Here is a 15,755-nt window from a genome sequence, read left to right as displayed (position 1 = left end):
AGGACTCTAAGTCCGCAGGCAGTGGTAAAAACCTCAAAGCGTGGGGGAAAGTAGAAGAGGCCCTACGCAAGACGTTAGAAGAACAGGAGACGCAGGAAGCCGCACGTATACGTTTATTAGCTACATCAAAGCCAGGGGTGGGGGCCGCGATGCAGACCGCCTCTGAGAGCGATCGGATTGAAGGCGGGAATATGCAGGGGTCGGGCGCGTTCCACCCCTTCCCGAGCCAGAGCCCAGACCCCCCGGAGCCCCCAGGAGACCCCCCGGAACTTTCAGGGGACCCCCCGACCTTCCCGTGGAGCCCACCGGGTCCTAGCCCCCCCGCGGAACCGTCCGAAAAATCCGCGGTTTCTCTATCCGTCTCTTCCCCGCCGGTCGCCGGTCCGGCGCAAGAAGCAGAGCAGCGCGCGCGATGCTTCTGGCAGGGACTCGCGGAGGAGGCGCGGAACGAGGCCGGATTGTCGGACCCCGCCAGGATCGGTAAAAACTCGCCCCCGCCATGTGTGTTTAAACATAGCGCCGAACCACATGGTGAGGGCGGAAGGGAGGAGGCGGGGGGCGGAAATGGAGTCAGCCTGCTTAACAACGCATGCGCAGGCGAGCGGGGAGACGGGGCGGCCCCTGCGGTAGAGTGCAAAACCAATCATAGCACTCTATTCAAATTAGGTTCTTATAGGGCAAGGACCTCCCCCGGCAGGAGGCGGGGGGACCCAAGGGGGAGGGAACGGCACCACCCCCAAAGGGAGGAGCGGGGTCGAAACCGAACAAAACGGCAGGAGCGCCGGAAGTGTACCGGCAGTCAGCTTCCGGCTCAGAGTCAAGTAACAGCTGCTCAGACAGCTCGGAAGAGCCGACCGAGCCTGACGGGGACTCGGAAACCGAGACAGCAGAATTTATGCGGTTTCAAGCAAAACCGAATAAAGCTTTAAACAATATCGGGAAACAATCGCAACACAAACTCACCGATTGGGGAAAAATAAAAGCAGCCTGTGGGGACCGGGCACCGGCAGCCTCCATGCACGCTTTCCCGGTGGGGGTTGCCGGAGCGCGAGGGAACCAACAAAGGGCATATACCCCAGTTAACCCAAAAGAAGCCAAAGCGATTTCAGAAATAGGGATCAACTCAGCTGTAGTACCCACTCTCGAGGATGACCTTTCTAGCAATAACGATCTGCTCACTTTTGATATTACGCAAATAAGCCGCATGCTTTTTGATGGGGCGGGGCGGATTGTATTTAAGCAGGAATGGCAGGACAACCGCATTAGCCCAGGCTTCCAGGGAAGGGCAGCAACTCAGAGAGCTGTCCCCAGCCAGCAAAGCTTTCCCTGGCAGCACCCTCACTCCAAGCATCCCGGCCCCGGGGAAACGGGACGTCCTTTCCATGCTCGGATTTCAAATTTACAAATTTATCATGAGGACCACTGCCGTACACCCCCTGCTGCCAATCAAATTGACTTGGAAATCATCAGACCCTGTATGGGTTGAGCAGTGGCCCCTGACAGAGCCTCAAGCGGCAGCTTTGCTGGAACTGGTCGACTGCGAACTGCAAAAGGGTCACATAGAACCCTCCATCAGCCTATGGAACACCCCTGTATTCGTGATCCCCAAAAGCTCCGGACAAGGCTATCGTCTCGTCCACGACCTGAGAGAGGTGAACAAGACGATCCGACCCCTGGGTCCAGTCCAGACACTGCTAACCGCGAACTCAGCCATCCCCGCAGGGCAGCAGGGCGCAGTACTGGATATTAAGGACTGTTTCTTTTCAATACCCCTGCACCCTGAGGACAGAGAACGATTTGCCTTTTCCGTGGCGTTTCGGAACGGCGAGCGGCCCAACCTTCGCTTTCAATGGAGAGTGCTTCTACAAGGCCTGGTCGACAGCCTGACCATATGCCAAATAACCGTGGACAAAGCAGTGATGCGACATGGACGACATCCTGGTCGCAGCACCATCGACAAGCCAAGTGGATCACCTGGTGTCCACAATCACGGAGACCCTTCAGGCCAACGGCTTCGAGATCGCGAGCGCAAAGATCAAGAGAGGACCCTGTGTTACCTTCCTGGGAGTAGGAATTACAAGCTCCTACGAGACACCCCCCGAGATGAAGGTCAACCGAGACGTCCAGACGCTCCATGACGTGCAACGCCTGGTGGGATCACTGCAGTGGCTTCGCAACATCGTCCTGATTCCTCCCGAGGTCATGGACCCTCTGTACGACCTCCTGAAAGGAAAGAACCCCTGGGATCCCAAGGAGCTGACGCCGCAAGCAACGAGCTCCCTCGACTTCATCGAAAACCAAATGTCCACTGGCACACTTGCCAGGTGGAACCCAGCCATTCCACTGGACCTGTACGTCCACTTTACACCGAAGGGGGGAGTGGGAACACTGGCCCAAGGACTCGCTGAAAAGGCCCGATCGATCCAATGGGTGGTCCTCGGAAGACCCGCTCGTGCATTTTCCACAGGAATTGAATGCATCGCCAGCCTCATCATGAAAGGCAGGAGACTCGCCTTGAAACACCTAGGGACAGAGCCGACAAGCATCCACCTTCCGTTTTGCAAGCAGCCGACCTCGGAGTCAGCCACAGTATCGGAGTACCTGGCCCTTGCTCTCTCTGGCTTCAGAAGAGAAATCTCCTACTCCTCCAAGCCACCCTGGACTAAGCTGCTGACCGTAGTTGACATGGACATGCCGCCAAAGGTCAAGGACAGACTGCAGCCGGGACCAACGGTCTTCACAGACGCTTCCTCCACGACTTCAACCGCAGCAGCAGTGTGGCAGGCAGGAGAACAGTGGCACTGCGTCATAGCATGTGACCCCACACTGTCAGTGCAACAATTGGAGGCAGCAGCAGTGGTTTTGGCGTGCGGACTCTTCCAAGACGAACACCTCAACATCGTAACGGAATCTATATTCGTGGCAAGGCTCTGTCTACCCATGGCAGGACCAGGAGTGTCAACATCAGCAGCAGCCCTAATGCTGGAAGAAGCACTTTCCTCACGACAGGGCACCGTGTCAGTCATCCACATCAACAGCCATGACCCAGTCAAAGGTTACTTCCAGATTGGCAACGACAAAGCGGATGCCGCAGCGAAAAGTGTCTGGACGTTGCAGGAAGCCCGTCAACTGCACGAGTCGCTCCACATTGGAGCCAAAGCACTGGCGAAGAGATGTGAAATCTCGACAGCGGACGCAAAACATGTGGTAGCCACCTGCCCTCATTGCCAGAAGTCACCCCTATGGACCTGCGGGGTCAACCCGAGAGGTCTCAAGCCCTCAGAAATCTGGCAGTCAGACTTCACCTTATGTCAACTGCTGAAGCCCCGAGCATGGCTTGCAGTGACAGTGGACACTTATAGCGGAATGATCATAGCCACACAGCACCCCAAAACTAACTCCAAAGCCACAATTCAGCACTGGCTGACAGCCATGGCTTGGCTTGGTATCCCCAAGCAGATCAAAACGGACAATGGCTCCAATTTTACCTCCAAACAAGTACAGGAATTCGCCTCGAAATGGGGCATCACGTTAGTGCAAGGCATGCCATACAACAGTTCCGGGCAGGCCATAGTTGAGAGAGCAAACCAGACCCTGAAAACCAAGCTAGAAGTGTTGGCAAAAGCAGAGGGCTTTGCCAATGCCATTCCCCCAGGAGATCAGGCACGTATGCTGGCAACCGCTTTGCTAGCACTGAATCAATTCCCTAGGGGAGATGAAACAAACAGTCCCGTCCAAAAACACTGGGCCACTCGAACACTAGAAGGGGGCCCACAGGTTGTAATTAGAAACGAGCTAGGCGAGTGGGAACGGGGTTGGAGGCTGATGCACACGGGACAAGGGTATGCAGCTGTCCAAAAGGACGGCAAAATCAGGTGGTGTCCACTTAAGTCGATTAAGCCGGACCTTCATAGCGAGCAGAATGAGACTGACGAGAATTGAGAGTCTTTGTTTACAGGACCTGCTCGTGGGACGTCCTCGTGACGCGTACATCCCGGTTCCAGAGGAAAGTGACAGACCACCAAGCCGTCAGGCAGCACCCGAGAGACCCGCACGGGGAGACCCAAACGCCAAGGGGGTTTCTGTGTGATTTTGCTGTTGGGGCTTGTCGATAGAGGGCAAGCCAGCCCAGATCACTACCCCCATCAGCCCTTCAGGTGGGTCATGTGACACCTTAGTAGCGACAAAGCACTCAGAGAAATCACCACACCAAACACCCCATCCTTGGTGCTCCGCATCACCAACCTGTTTCCAGAACAGCCAAGGGTAAACCCCTATTCCCCACACGTCAAACACTCGTACCTATCCTACTGGTGCCCAGCTTCAAACCCTGGGAAAAGCTACTGCAATCACCCAGGGTGGGGATATTGTGGGCACTGGGGCTGCGAAACCATAGTTACAGATGCCAGACCATCGGGGCCTGGGTGGGATCCACAAGAGCCCGACAAATTCTTACAGTTCACCTGGGCACCCAGCGGCTGCAAAACACCCTTCTTCTCTCACGGAAACTTCCACCGAAACCAACATAAAATCCCTAGATTTCGGGCATGCACTGATTACAACATGACGGTCTTGCAGCCAGATCACCCTAGCTGGGCCACAGGCAAATCGTCCTTCAAGGGTCAAAAGAGAGGGTGAATGTGCAAATTACCAGGCTCCTGCCGTCGGCACCCAGTCGGACCGAACAAAGCGATTAAAAGCGTGCCGAAAGGGAGAAACGTAACCTACCCCAAAACCTTACCCACAGGGGTCAGCAATGTCCCGACCGGTCATGCGGAAACCTTTCAGATGAGCCACTTAACCGAGTCAGACTGAGACCCAATCCTTCGTATATTAGAAGCTACCTTTGTATCCCTGAACGAATCCAACCCTAACCTAACCGAATCCTGCTGGCTTTGTTACGATGTTACGATGTCAAACCCCCCTTTTACAAAGGAGTCACTCTAAACACTCCCTTCAGTTACTCCACAGCCGACGCCCCTCACCAGTGCAGATGGGACACCCCTCACAAAGGAATCACCCTGAGTCAAGTCACAGGCCGAGGCAGATGCTTTGGCAATGCCACCCTAGCAAGGCAGAAAGGCAACGTCTGCACCAAAATTGTCAGGCCTAACAGGAAAACCAATAAGTGGAGAAAGGAGGCTGTTGCAGTACGTGGATGATCTTCTAGTAGCCACTCGGACGAGGGAAGCCTGGACGGTAAGCCTTTTGAATTTCCTAGGACTCCAAGGATGCAGAGTTTCAAAGAAAGAGGCACAGGTAGTGAAACAGAAGGTAATCTACCTGGGGTAAGAAGTGAGTGCTGAGCAGCAGGCTTTAAGGCAGGGAAGCCGTATGCCAAACCCCGAAACCACAGACAACGAAGGAACTCCCAACCTTCTTTGGCATGGCAGGGTGGTGCCGGCTGTGGCTTTATAGTTATGCACTGCTCGTCAGACCCCTTTATGCTCTTATTGCCGATGGAAACAGAGATCTCTAATGGACAAAAGGAGCCACACGGGCCTTTCACCAGCTAGAGAGTGTCCTTATGTCAGCTCCAGCCTTGAGACTTCCAGATGTAAGTAAACCATTCTTTCTATTTTTCCATGCAAGGAATTTCCCTGGGAATACTGGCTCAGGACTTGGGTCCATACCAAAGGGCAGTTGCTTGTGGGAACTCAGCACATCATTCCTGATGTGCAGAGTCGCCGAGACAACCCTTGGGGGACTCGGAAATCCTGGAACGTTGCCAGAAGTGTTTTGTGGCTAGACTTTGGTCCTGCACTGGACGCAACACCTGTATGAGGATGGGAGGATCACACAGGGATAAGTGGTGAAGGGATAGATTCATTATTGAGTGAAAACACAGGTTTTAGAATCTCGGTACAGGGGGGTTCTAGGAGACAAGACGGAGGAATTAGGGCGTGTCCTGTCCTTCTTCTTCTTGTCATCCATCTTCAATGGCGATGGTGGCACTTTGACATTGGTTCTTACTGAATGTGCACTTGTCAATAAGGGTGAAAGGTATTGGGGAGAAAAGGTAAATATCTTACACGTAGTTTTTGGTATAAAAATAAGCGGCCGCCCCGGGGGAGGTCAGTGTGCTCATGGCTGGCTTGCTGTGAGGACCTCTGTCGGGCTGGGAGAAGATATTGTAGATAAGAATTAATAAACAATACTGAAGAACTGAAAAACCTGAAGACTCCTTTCGTCCTTTGGAGTGCGGGCTGCCTCAAGGCCATCCAGAGCCTTACCAGGCCATTAGAACAGCCGAGCTGGGACAGTTGCTTACTTCTCTAAGCAACCAGATGCAACAGCCAAAGGATTCCAGGTTGCCTCAGAGGTGTAGCAGCAGTTGTGCTGAATATTCAAGAAGCACCCAAGTCTACCCTAGGAAAAAAATGACTGTGCTAGTGTCCCACACAGTGTCCGCAGTACTGGAAGTAAAGGGTGGCCACTGGCTTTCACCACAGAGGTTTCTGAAATAACAGGCCATCATGGTAGAGCAAGATGATGTAGAGATAGTGGTGACTAATATTGTCAACCCAGCTTCTATTCCTCAGGGGAATCAAGGAGAAGCAGTACACCATGATTGCCTGGAGACCATTGAAGCTACCTACTCCTGCTGCCCAGACTTAAAGGACACTCTTTTGGACAATGCAGAGACCTGGTTCACTGACAGGCGCAGCTACATTGCCAGTGGAAAGCGACATGCAAAGTACACAGTGACTACATGCAGAGAGGTAATAGAGTCTGGACCTTTACCAACAGGTACCTCTGCACAGAAGGCCGAGATAAGTTAGTATAAGTTTGATTTTGTCTATTACAGTACTTATTTAGAATTAGAGACTGTTGCAGCAAGTAGCAGCTTTAACTTCAATATTGAGAACATATGGTACGGTTTTAAGAAACACCACATAAGTTGGCTCAATAAAGAAGAACCTGTATGTTAGTAAAAGAATTTACCAACCTTGAAGAAAGAGTAGGGATTGAATTATGATTTAAAAAATTTAAGATTTTAACTGAGGGTTAGAACCAATTCATATTGAAGTCAGATACACCAACAACTGGTTAATGATTATTAGATGCTTAAGTTAAAGCTAATTGTTATGAGTTCATTTGTAGAAGGAAGAGGAGCAAGTGAACCATTACAGGAACATATTGAAACCAGCAGAACAATGCCCAGCACCTGGACTCTGTGTCAATCCATCATGAAGCAGGGGGCCTTGGATTGTGCCAGAGGGTCACAGAGACCTGACCAAGACCTTCCTGACTTCATCCCTGGGACCACTGACCCAATTTGGGACCACTGACCCAATTCAAGAGAAGAATTGCGCACACGTGAAGGACTAATAACCTCATTTTAATACAAAGCGGGGATGGGAGGTGCTGGGGTTATGCATATGTATAATTTTGGGAAATAAACAGAAGGCAAAAATCCTTGTGTGGTGCAGTCACGCATTTCAAGAATGACCCCTTCCAGGCCACCCACCAGCGTAATAAACATACCACTTTCTAACTTTAACTAGTTAGAGAGTCTTTGTCCCTGATTTTCAGTTTTAATGATTAAGTGGCGATGCTATAGACCCAAAACTGACTACATCTGGGACTGCACAAAAGATTATATGCACACAAAATAATAAGAAAGAACCACTTGGAAGAAGCAAAAATTATTTATGAAAAAAAAAGCAAATAATGGAGGATAGAAAAAAAGAAATACTGCTCAAGCCAAATTATTTATAAAAAGGGAAGAGGAAAGATTATTACAGATGCTTATTATATTGTTATATTAAGAGGAATCTTATATGTACAATGTTAAAATAACTATGCTCTTATTTCTGCTGTTAATAAAAACTTAGACATGGCAGTAGTGGTAGCTGATCTAGTCAGGAGTGAACTGTCTGTTTGGTCGGGATAACATCCAGTTAACACGTCATGAGCACCCTGTTATTGATGTGCCAACTATCAGCATCTGCCGTCTGAAGAAAGTGTGGACCAAGGCCCAGAGTGGAAGTGATCAAGAGAGGGAACCAAACCACAGCCAAGAAACACACATGCTCTAAAAAGGCAGAGCTGAGGATGAGCCATGCTAAACAGTTCCTGAAATATGTAAACTAGATGATGGATATGCATAAGAGTCTATGAATATGCAACAGGCTGATGTAATAGAAATGGTATAAAAAGGGTGTTTCCCAAACTAGCAGGGATGCTCTTGGCTTAGTACCAAGATGTACTGAGCCGTAATTTTTGTTTTACCGTCTCTGTCTCCTACTGTCCTTTATTAAAGTTTTAAATTTTAACAGGAAAATGAACCGTGTCTTTCACGAGGGAAGATGGAACCTTAACATGTATCGGTCCCTGGTTGCCAACTGCTGGTCCTAGTGGGGATTGTAAAACCGGTTCTTTTCTCATTTTTATCTTGTACGTTTCACTATGGGGCTACACTCTTTGATGGCTTTTCTCACGATCTTTCCCCTCCTTCGCTTGCTCAAGGCTGCAATGAGTTCATCAGTTTCACCTTCCCCGGAGCTGCTGGAGCAGGAGCTCTCTGGTTCGGCTGACCCTGTTGTACCATGTAATCTATTTTGCCGACCCCCGATCCTAGGGAGCCCCACGCGGGATTTGCTGCGTCTTTTAACCCGGGCTGCGCGTCCGCCCGCGCCGGTGACGTCATCCCCCGAAGCCGCTCCCCGGCGTTCAGGGTTGCCATGGAAACTGACAGGGCTGGGAGCGGAGAGACCCCGCCCCCATGGGAGGTTCCCTCTCCGCCCTCCCGGCACAAGGCTCCGCCTGCGGCTCCTCCTCCTCCTGCTCTCGGGGCGGTGCCGTGGGCGGTGCCCGCCATCCATCCCCTCCCCTCTCCCGGCACAAGGCTCCGCCCTCGGCTCCTCCTCCTGGCCCGGGGCGGGCGCCGTCCCTGCCTGCCCGGGCTCGCCTTTCTCGTCCTTCCCCGGCTGGGCCCCGTCTGAGCTGCGCCTCCCCCGCCCCCCCGATCGTGTCGGCGGTGGCGGCGGCAGCGGCGGGGGGGCGGTGGCGGGGGGGGGGGGGGGGCGCGCCTTGGCCCGGACCCGACCGACCCCACCCTCAGGGCGGGAGCGACTCGATCTCAGCCTTCTTCCTCCCTTGTTTTACTTTTCTTTGCCAATATTTGCTCTTTTTTCCCTTTTCCCTCCTTTTCCCTTTCAGACTAAGGGATGCTCATCCTTTTGCTTTGCTGCTGGGCTCCGCTGACATGCTGACACCATAAAGAGCCTCCCATACTCCAGCTCACCTGAGCACCCTGAATATTCATCCTCACGTCTACGGCAAATCAAACTTGATATTAATCTCTTATCCCAACTACCAAACTCGGGCCTCGTCTGATTGTCCTCTAGCTCCTCTATACCGCGGCCAGATCTTTTCTGAGAGTCCAATGAGTTTGCATTTGAAAAACAAGGCTCCCCCCGGTAAGGGCTCCCCAGTTTCTCAGTGCTAATCTCAGGGCACTGTCTCTCGGGATATTATCACTACAGCACTCGCAGCAGAATATACACACGGAATTTTAACAGTTCTGAGTAGAAATTAAAAGAACCAGCGAGAGAGAGAAAGAGCGAGATTCCGAGCGCGGCGCTCCGGAGCGGCGGTGCGGGAACGATCCCTGCGCCAGCACTGCCGGCCCCAGGCCAAGCCCAGCCCCGCAATCCAACCCCGCTGCTCACAGCGCCCGCCCTCCCCGGCCCGGAGCACAGCGAGCCCCGCACCCGCTGCGCCCCCGAGCACAAAACGCCCCTTCCCACCGCGCTCACCCGATAAACACAGCGCCCCTGCAGCCGCTCACGCCTCTCTCGCTCCTCCCGAGCTTCTCGGCCTCCCGCACCCTCTGCCCCGCACCCGGGCCCCGCCAGTGCCGCGGGCTGGCGGCAGCAGCTGCACCTTCCTCTGCCTCTGCTCCAGCCCTGCCCAGGTGCCTCGGCTCCCTTTGTGCTTGCCACAAACTGAGGCCTCCACAAGGCTGACCTAGAACAGAGGCCAGACACAGTTACACAATAAAGCAGGCATTTGTTAAAAGGCCTCCATGGATACACCTTGGGCAGAACAAGAGCCCAGCCAGGGCTATGCCCAAGATGAACCAAAATGGCCACAAAATGGACGGCCAGTCACGAGGTCTGTCACTTTTATAAGTTCTGCTCCATTTGCATATTGGAGTTAATTGTCCAATTATAGCTTTAGATTATTAAGTCCCATCCTTCTTGTTTTTCTCTCTTCAGTGCCCATTGTTTATGCTTTTGGGCCTGAGGTTTGGATTATTTGTCCTTGGGTTCCCAGCTAGAGCAGGAATTGTTTTGTCTCCTTGATCTGTGAACAGAGCTCAGGATCCCTTAATATAAAGCCCAGATCCACAGAGTAAAGCAGCACAGAATCTGAAAAACAGAAAAGCCAAAACCTGAGGCATCAAATCCATGAGACCCCCTCACACTCACCAGACCCCCCCATAGCACTCCCCACCCCCCCCCCATTGATTGGAGCCCCCCAGAACACCCCCAGGCCCTCCCCTCTCAGCCCCTCTGAGCCCCTGGCCTGTGTTCTCACCTGGGAAACCCCAAATCTTTGGGAATTCTCAACTGGGAAGCCCCAAATCCCTGGAAACCTCCCCTGGGACCCCCAAAGGCTCCCCTGGGACCTCCAAACCTCACCTGGGACCCCCCCAAAACCCTTCCAGCTGCCCCCAAGACCCCCCAGGAGCCCCCAAACTTCACCTGGGATCACCCAAAACCCCCAAAACACTGGTGGCAGTGGGACAGAACTGATGGCACTGGGGTGGAATTGGTGGCACTGGGCTAGTGACACTGGGGCATCCCTGGTGGCACTGGGCTGATGGCACTGGGACAGGAACTCTGGGCTGGAACTGGGGACAGTGGGAGGGAACTGGTGGCACAGGGACAGGGATACTGGGACAGGACTGGGGACACTGGGAGGGAACACTGAGGTGGGGACATTAGGAAGGGACTGGTGACACTGGGCTGGTGGCACTGGGATGGAACTGGTGACACCGGGACAGGGACACTGGTATAGGATGGGGGGTACTTGGATGAGACTGGAGACACTGGGCTGAAACTAGTGGTACTGGGCTGGTGACATTGGTACGGGGAAAATGGGGTGGTGGCACTGGGACAGGACTGGGGACACTGGGCTGGAACTGGGTTGGTGGCATTGGGCTGTTGGCACTTGGGTGGTGACAGTGGGACAGAACTGGTGGCACTGGAATTGAACTGGGGACACTGGGGTGGTGACAGTGGGGCAGCCCTGGGGACACTGGACTGGTGGCACTGGGATGGAACTGGGGACACTGGGACAGGATTGGTGGCAGTGGCACAGGGACACTGGCATTGAACTGGTGGCACTGGATGGGTGGCACTGTCGCGTCCCCAGTGCCACCTGCCACCTGTGTGGTGTCCCCGTGTCCCCACAGTGTCCCTGGGGGTGGCATGGATGGTCACCTGCTGCTGGCCCTGCCTGCGGTGGCCGTGTCCTGCCAGGTGGGCCAGTGGGTGAGGGGACATCGCGGTGTCACCTGGCCACCAGCGGGGCCACCAGCGGGCCGTAGCCATGCAGGGGGCGGGGCCTGTTGTTGTGACGTCACCTCGCACCGCCCCTTTCCGGCGGGCGCCATTCCTTGGGCATCGGCTCTGGCTCTGCGGGGAGATCGAACCGGCACCGAGAGATCAAAGGAACGATGGGAAGGGTTCCCCTGAGCGATGGATGCAGAAAGAGATTTGCCTTCTCAAACAATTTGGGCTTGTGGGGGTTAATTAATTAATTAATGCTGGCATCAGCAACCCAGTGTCAGCCCAATGTCCCCAGTCCTGTCCCAGAGTCACCAGCCCAGTGCTCCCAGTGCCAGCCCAGTGCCAGCGCCCCATTGTCCCCATACCAATGTCACCAGCCCAGTGTCCCCAGTCCTGTCCCAGTGCCACCAGCCCAGTGCTCCCAGTGCCAGCCCAGTGCCACCGCCCCATTGTCCCCATACCAATGTCACCATCCCAGTGTCCCTTCCTCTCCCAGTGTCCCCACTTCCATCCCAATGCCAGCATCCCAGTGTCCCCCATCGTCTCCCAGTGTCCCCATTCCAGTGTTCCCAGTGTCACCAGTTCCACCCCAGTGTCACCAGTTCCACCCCAGTGCCATCAGCCCACTGTCCCCAGTCCCTTCCTGATGTCCCCATCCCAGTGTCCCCTCCCAGAGTCCCCAGTCCTGTCCCAGTATCCCCATCCAACTGTCACCAGTCTCCTCCCACTGCCCCCAGTTCCAGCCCAGTATCCCTGTCCCACTGTCACCAGTTTCAGCCCAGAGTCACCGCCCCAGTGTTACCAGGTTTGCCCCAGGTCACCACCCCAGTGTCACCAGTCCCCCCCCAGTGTCCCCCATCCTGTCCCAGTGTCCCTGCCCCAGTGTCCTCAGTTCCATCCTAGTGCCAAAACAGCAAAAAAAATAAGAGTTTATGAATTCTTCTCTCGTCACCAGAGAGTGAAAACACGACATGATGGAACCGCAACGAGAAGTGAAATAAATTGGTTTAATACACAAGATGGCGTGGAGGCAAGTCAAGGGTTAAAACCAAACAAAAGTACGTCTGAACTCACAGGAATGTTTGAAAATAATTTATACAGAACATAGAAAAATATATGTATATTTATTTATATATATATAAAAATATTAATTTTAGATATTATAATAAATTAATATATAAATATATATAAATATAAATTCTGCTAGTATAAAATATTTTTTTGAAAATATTTTTATAAAATATATATTACATTTCTATTTTATTATATATATATTTTTGATCAATAATATATTATGAATATGCATCAACCCTCATGAATATGCATAAGCCTCTGCGATGTAACAGTCTATAAAGAACATGGCTTAATTAACGGTGAGCTTTCGGCAATTAGCACCAGAATTTTATCCCTTAACAAACTTTTATAAAAATTTCAATTTTGACCTGTTTCTCACAAGGTGGGGTCCCGGCTGATAATGGGGGGGGACAGGACCGAGCCCCAAGGGACCCCCCAGTTTCTCCTGCATGAGGTCCTGGTGACACAAGGAGCTGGTGGCACTTGAGGGCCTCCTGGTAACATGAGGAGCTGGTGGCACTTGAGGGGCTCTTGGGGACACAAGGAACTGGTGGCACTTGAGGGCCTCCTGGTAACACGAGGAGCTGGTGGCACTTGAGGGCCTCCTGGTAACACGAGGAGCTGGTGGCACTTGAGGGCCTTCTGGTGACATGAGGAGCTGGTGGCACTTGAGGGGCTCTTGGTGACATGAGGAGCTGGTGGCACTTGAGGGGCTCTTGGTGACACGAGGAGCTGGTGGCACTTGAGGGGCTTGTTATAAATTATCAAATCGGTAGCCAAATTTATGAAAAAAAATTAGCAAAGATTTATTAGAACAATAACAAAAATAGAAATTTCAGAAAAAAAAGAAAACCCACCTCAGCCAAGACAGCGTCAGTCCCGGGAACAGCGCTGGGTGACCTCGGGGTCCGGCTGACAGAGAGACAGCGTTTCCCCAGTGGTTCACCCCGAGTGCTCCCCATGGCCGGCTTATATACAGTTTATTCCGCCTGGGGCAGGGATGACCACATATTTCTTTGTGTTTCTTCACATGTAAAGTTGAATCCATACAGATGTAGAAACAGACAAAGGCGAACTCAGAGATGCAGACGAATGTCTGAGTGTCCAGGCAGAAGCTGCATTCACATGTACTGGTTTCTGAGTACCGCGATGAAATCATGTCCAGGTGCATGTCTCATGCGCTCCTCCAGACATTCCATTCTGGGAAGGTCCAGATGGGATCACCTGAATGCAGGAACTGGAGGAAATCCCCCATAATAGCCCATTATAGCCGGGGACCATTACCATTCAGGTAACAGACCTGATATCATCTTAACACTGTCCGGGAACTGATTACAATAAGAACAGGACTCTGTTCCCAGCCAGACATAAGTTTCGAATCTTTGCAATATTTTATACACACATATATCTATATCTATAGCATGAATTAACTCTACCATATACTACAGGCTCTTGGTGACACGAGGAGCTGGTGGCAACTGAGTATCCACAAGTCTCCCCAGTGACATCACTGCCCCAATGACATCACAGTGGTGACATCACTGTCCCCACAGCAGCCTCGGGATGTCCTCAATGGCTTCTTGGCACCTCTCGGCCACTGCGCGGCTGCCGGGGCCACCTGGGCCACCCGGGACACCTGGGCCAGCATAGGGACTCAAGAGGAGGTTGTCAACGAGCTCAAGTATCCCCAGCAGATGATCCCTGAACAGGCGGGCGCTGGCCTCCCACAGCCACTCAAACTCGGCCACTGTGGCCACCAAGTCTGCATGAACACTGCGGGATGCCGACTCTCCCCACTTCAGGATGAACTTGATCTCCGAGAGGTAGAACTCCATGTTCCTGGTGAACGCCAAGGCTTTGTCACACACTTCCACCAAGCGCTTCAGCGGCTCCAGGGCTGCCTCTGCCCAATGTCCCCTCCTGGTGGCCGCCCTTGCCCGGCTGGTGGCCACCACAGCCTCGTCCATGGCCTCATTGGTGGCCGCTTCCTCCTTGCTGGTAGCCACTGCCTCCTGGGCATGACACATGGCCCCCACTGAGGCCACCTCCTCCTCCTCCTCCCTATCCAGGGCCACCATCGACCACCGGACCGTGGAGGCCACCAGGTTGTCCCAAGCTGTCCCCCGCTGGGTGGCCTTGTCCTGTGGGTCCCTGGCTCGGGCGGGATCCATTTGCTCACAGACAACACAGAGCTCAGCAGCCTCCCAGGCCAGGCGTTTCCATCTCTCCTCCAGCGCGGCCACCAACTCCCGCCAGGCCTTGGCCACGGCTCTCACATCATCCCAGGCCTCTGGGGTGGGTTCAAAGGCAGCCAGGGCCTGGACCAGGGAGGGGACACCGGAGTGGCCCATGGAGGTGACATCGCCGTGGTCCAGGGTCTCACGGAGGCTCTGAGTGAATCTCCCCAGGGCGGCATGCAGGAACTTTGGGGACACGCGCCGCCGCACGTCCCTGTGTGACCCGGTCACAGCGGCCACCACCTCGCCCAGGGTGGCCACCACAGACACTAGCGCCTTCAGCGACTAGGGAGGGGACAGGGGAGGTGTCAGGGACCTGGAAGCACTTGTGGCCGCCTGCAGTGGCCCCCCCTCCCCGGGTCCCCTCTGTCCCTTTGTCATCCCCTCGTCCCCACTGCCACCCCCGTGTCCCCCCCGTCCCCCACTACCCCCTCCTCCCCCGTGCCCCCTCCCCCCACCATGTCCTTCTCTCCCCACCCCCCGTCGCACCTTTTGGTTCTCCATGCTCACTGGTGACCCGGCGGGGACACTCTGGGGACACCTTGGGGACGCTCCGGTGGCGAAGGAGTCCCGGGACAGGCGCCGGTCCCGGCCCAGAACCGGCCCCGGCGGCGGCGCTCGCGGAAATGCCCGTGCGGGATCGGGAGGCGCCGGAAAGGGCCGGGGCCAGAGGGACTGACGTCACCGTCCCGCCCATCACCAGTACCGCCCCAATCCATGGGAAGCACCAGATTGGATTCGGGAGCTTTTTAGGCTGAATCCCAGGGGGTTTAGGCTCCATCCCGTCATTTCTAGGCGGATTAATTCCGCCGCTCCCGGCTACATTTATGAGGGAACGTGGAGTGCTCTGAGAAGCGGGCGGAACTTCCCTCAACCAAGATGGCGGCGCTGCTTCTCTCGCGAGACCTCTGGCGAGAAG

General features: G+C 53.9%; 1 protein-coding gene and 1 pseudogene across 2 annotated transcripts; both read right to left on the bottom strand.

Annotated features, from left to right (window-relative positions):
* Positions 1–15,755, bottom strand: part of LOC134432722 (zinc finger protein 11-like) — a 246,541-nt pseudogene that overhangs the window by 102,232 nt on the left and 128,554 nt on the right.
* Positions 9,784–15,692, bottom strand: LOC134432760 (uncharacterized). 2 transcript variants are annotated; one of them, XR_010031397.1, is made up of 3 exons: positions 15,326–15,692; positions 13,457–15,121; positions 9,784–10,379 (listed from the first exon to the last, which is right to left on the bottom strand). XR_010031397.1 is itself a non-coding variant. In XM_063181666.1 (2 exons), the coding sequence occupies exons 1-2, from the start codon at positions 15,338–15,340 to the stop codon at positions 14,138–14,140; spliced, it is 999 nt and encodes a 332-aa protein (XP_063037736.1). In that variant the 5' UTR covers positions 15,341–15,692; the 3' UTR covers positions 12,738–14,137. The 2 variants fall into 2 exon arrangements, 1 of the variants encoding a protein (XP_063037736.1); XM_063181666.1 differs by lacking the exon at positions 9,784–10,379 and having other exon boundaries at positions 12,738–15,121.

This window comes from Melospiza melodia (assembly GCF_035770615.1).
Source record: "Melospiza melodia melodia isolate bMelMel2 chromosome 7 unlocalized genomic scaffold, bMelMel2.pri SUPER_7_unloc_1, whole genome shotgun sequence".
Taxonomy (NCBI): Eukaryota; Metazoa; Chordata; class Aves; order Passeriformes; family Passerellidae; genus Melospiza; species Melospiza melodia.
The sequence above is the reverse complement of the archived record's forward strand: the minus strand, read 5'-3'. Positions and strand labels throughout refer to the sequence as shown.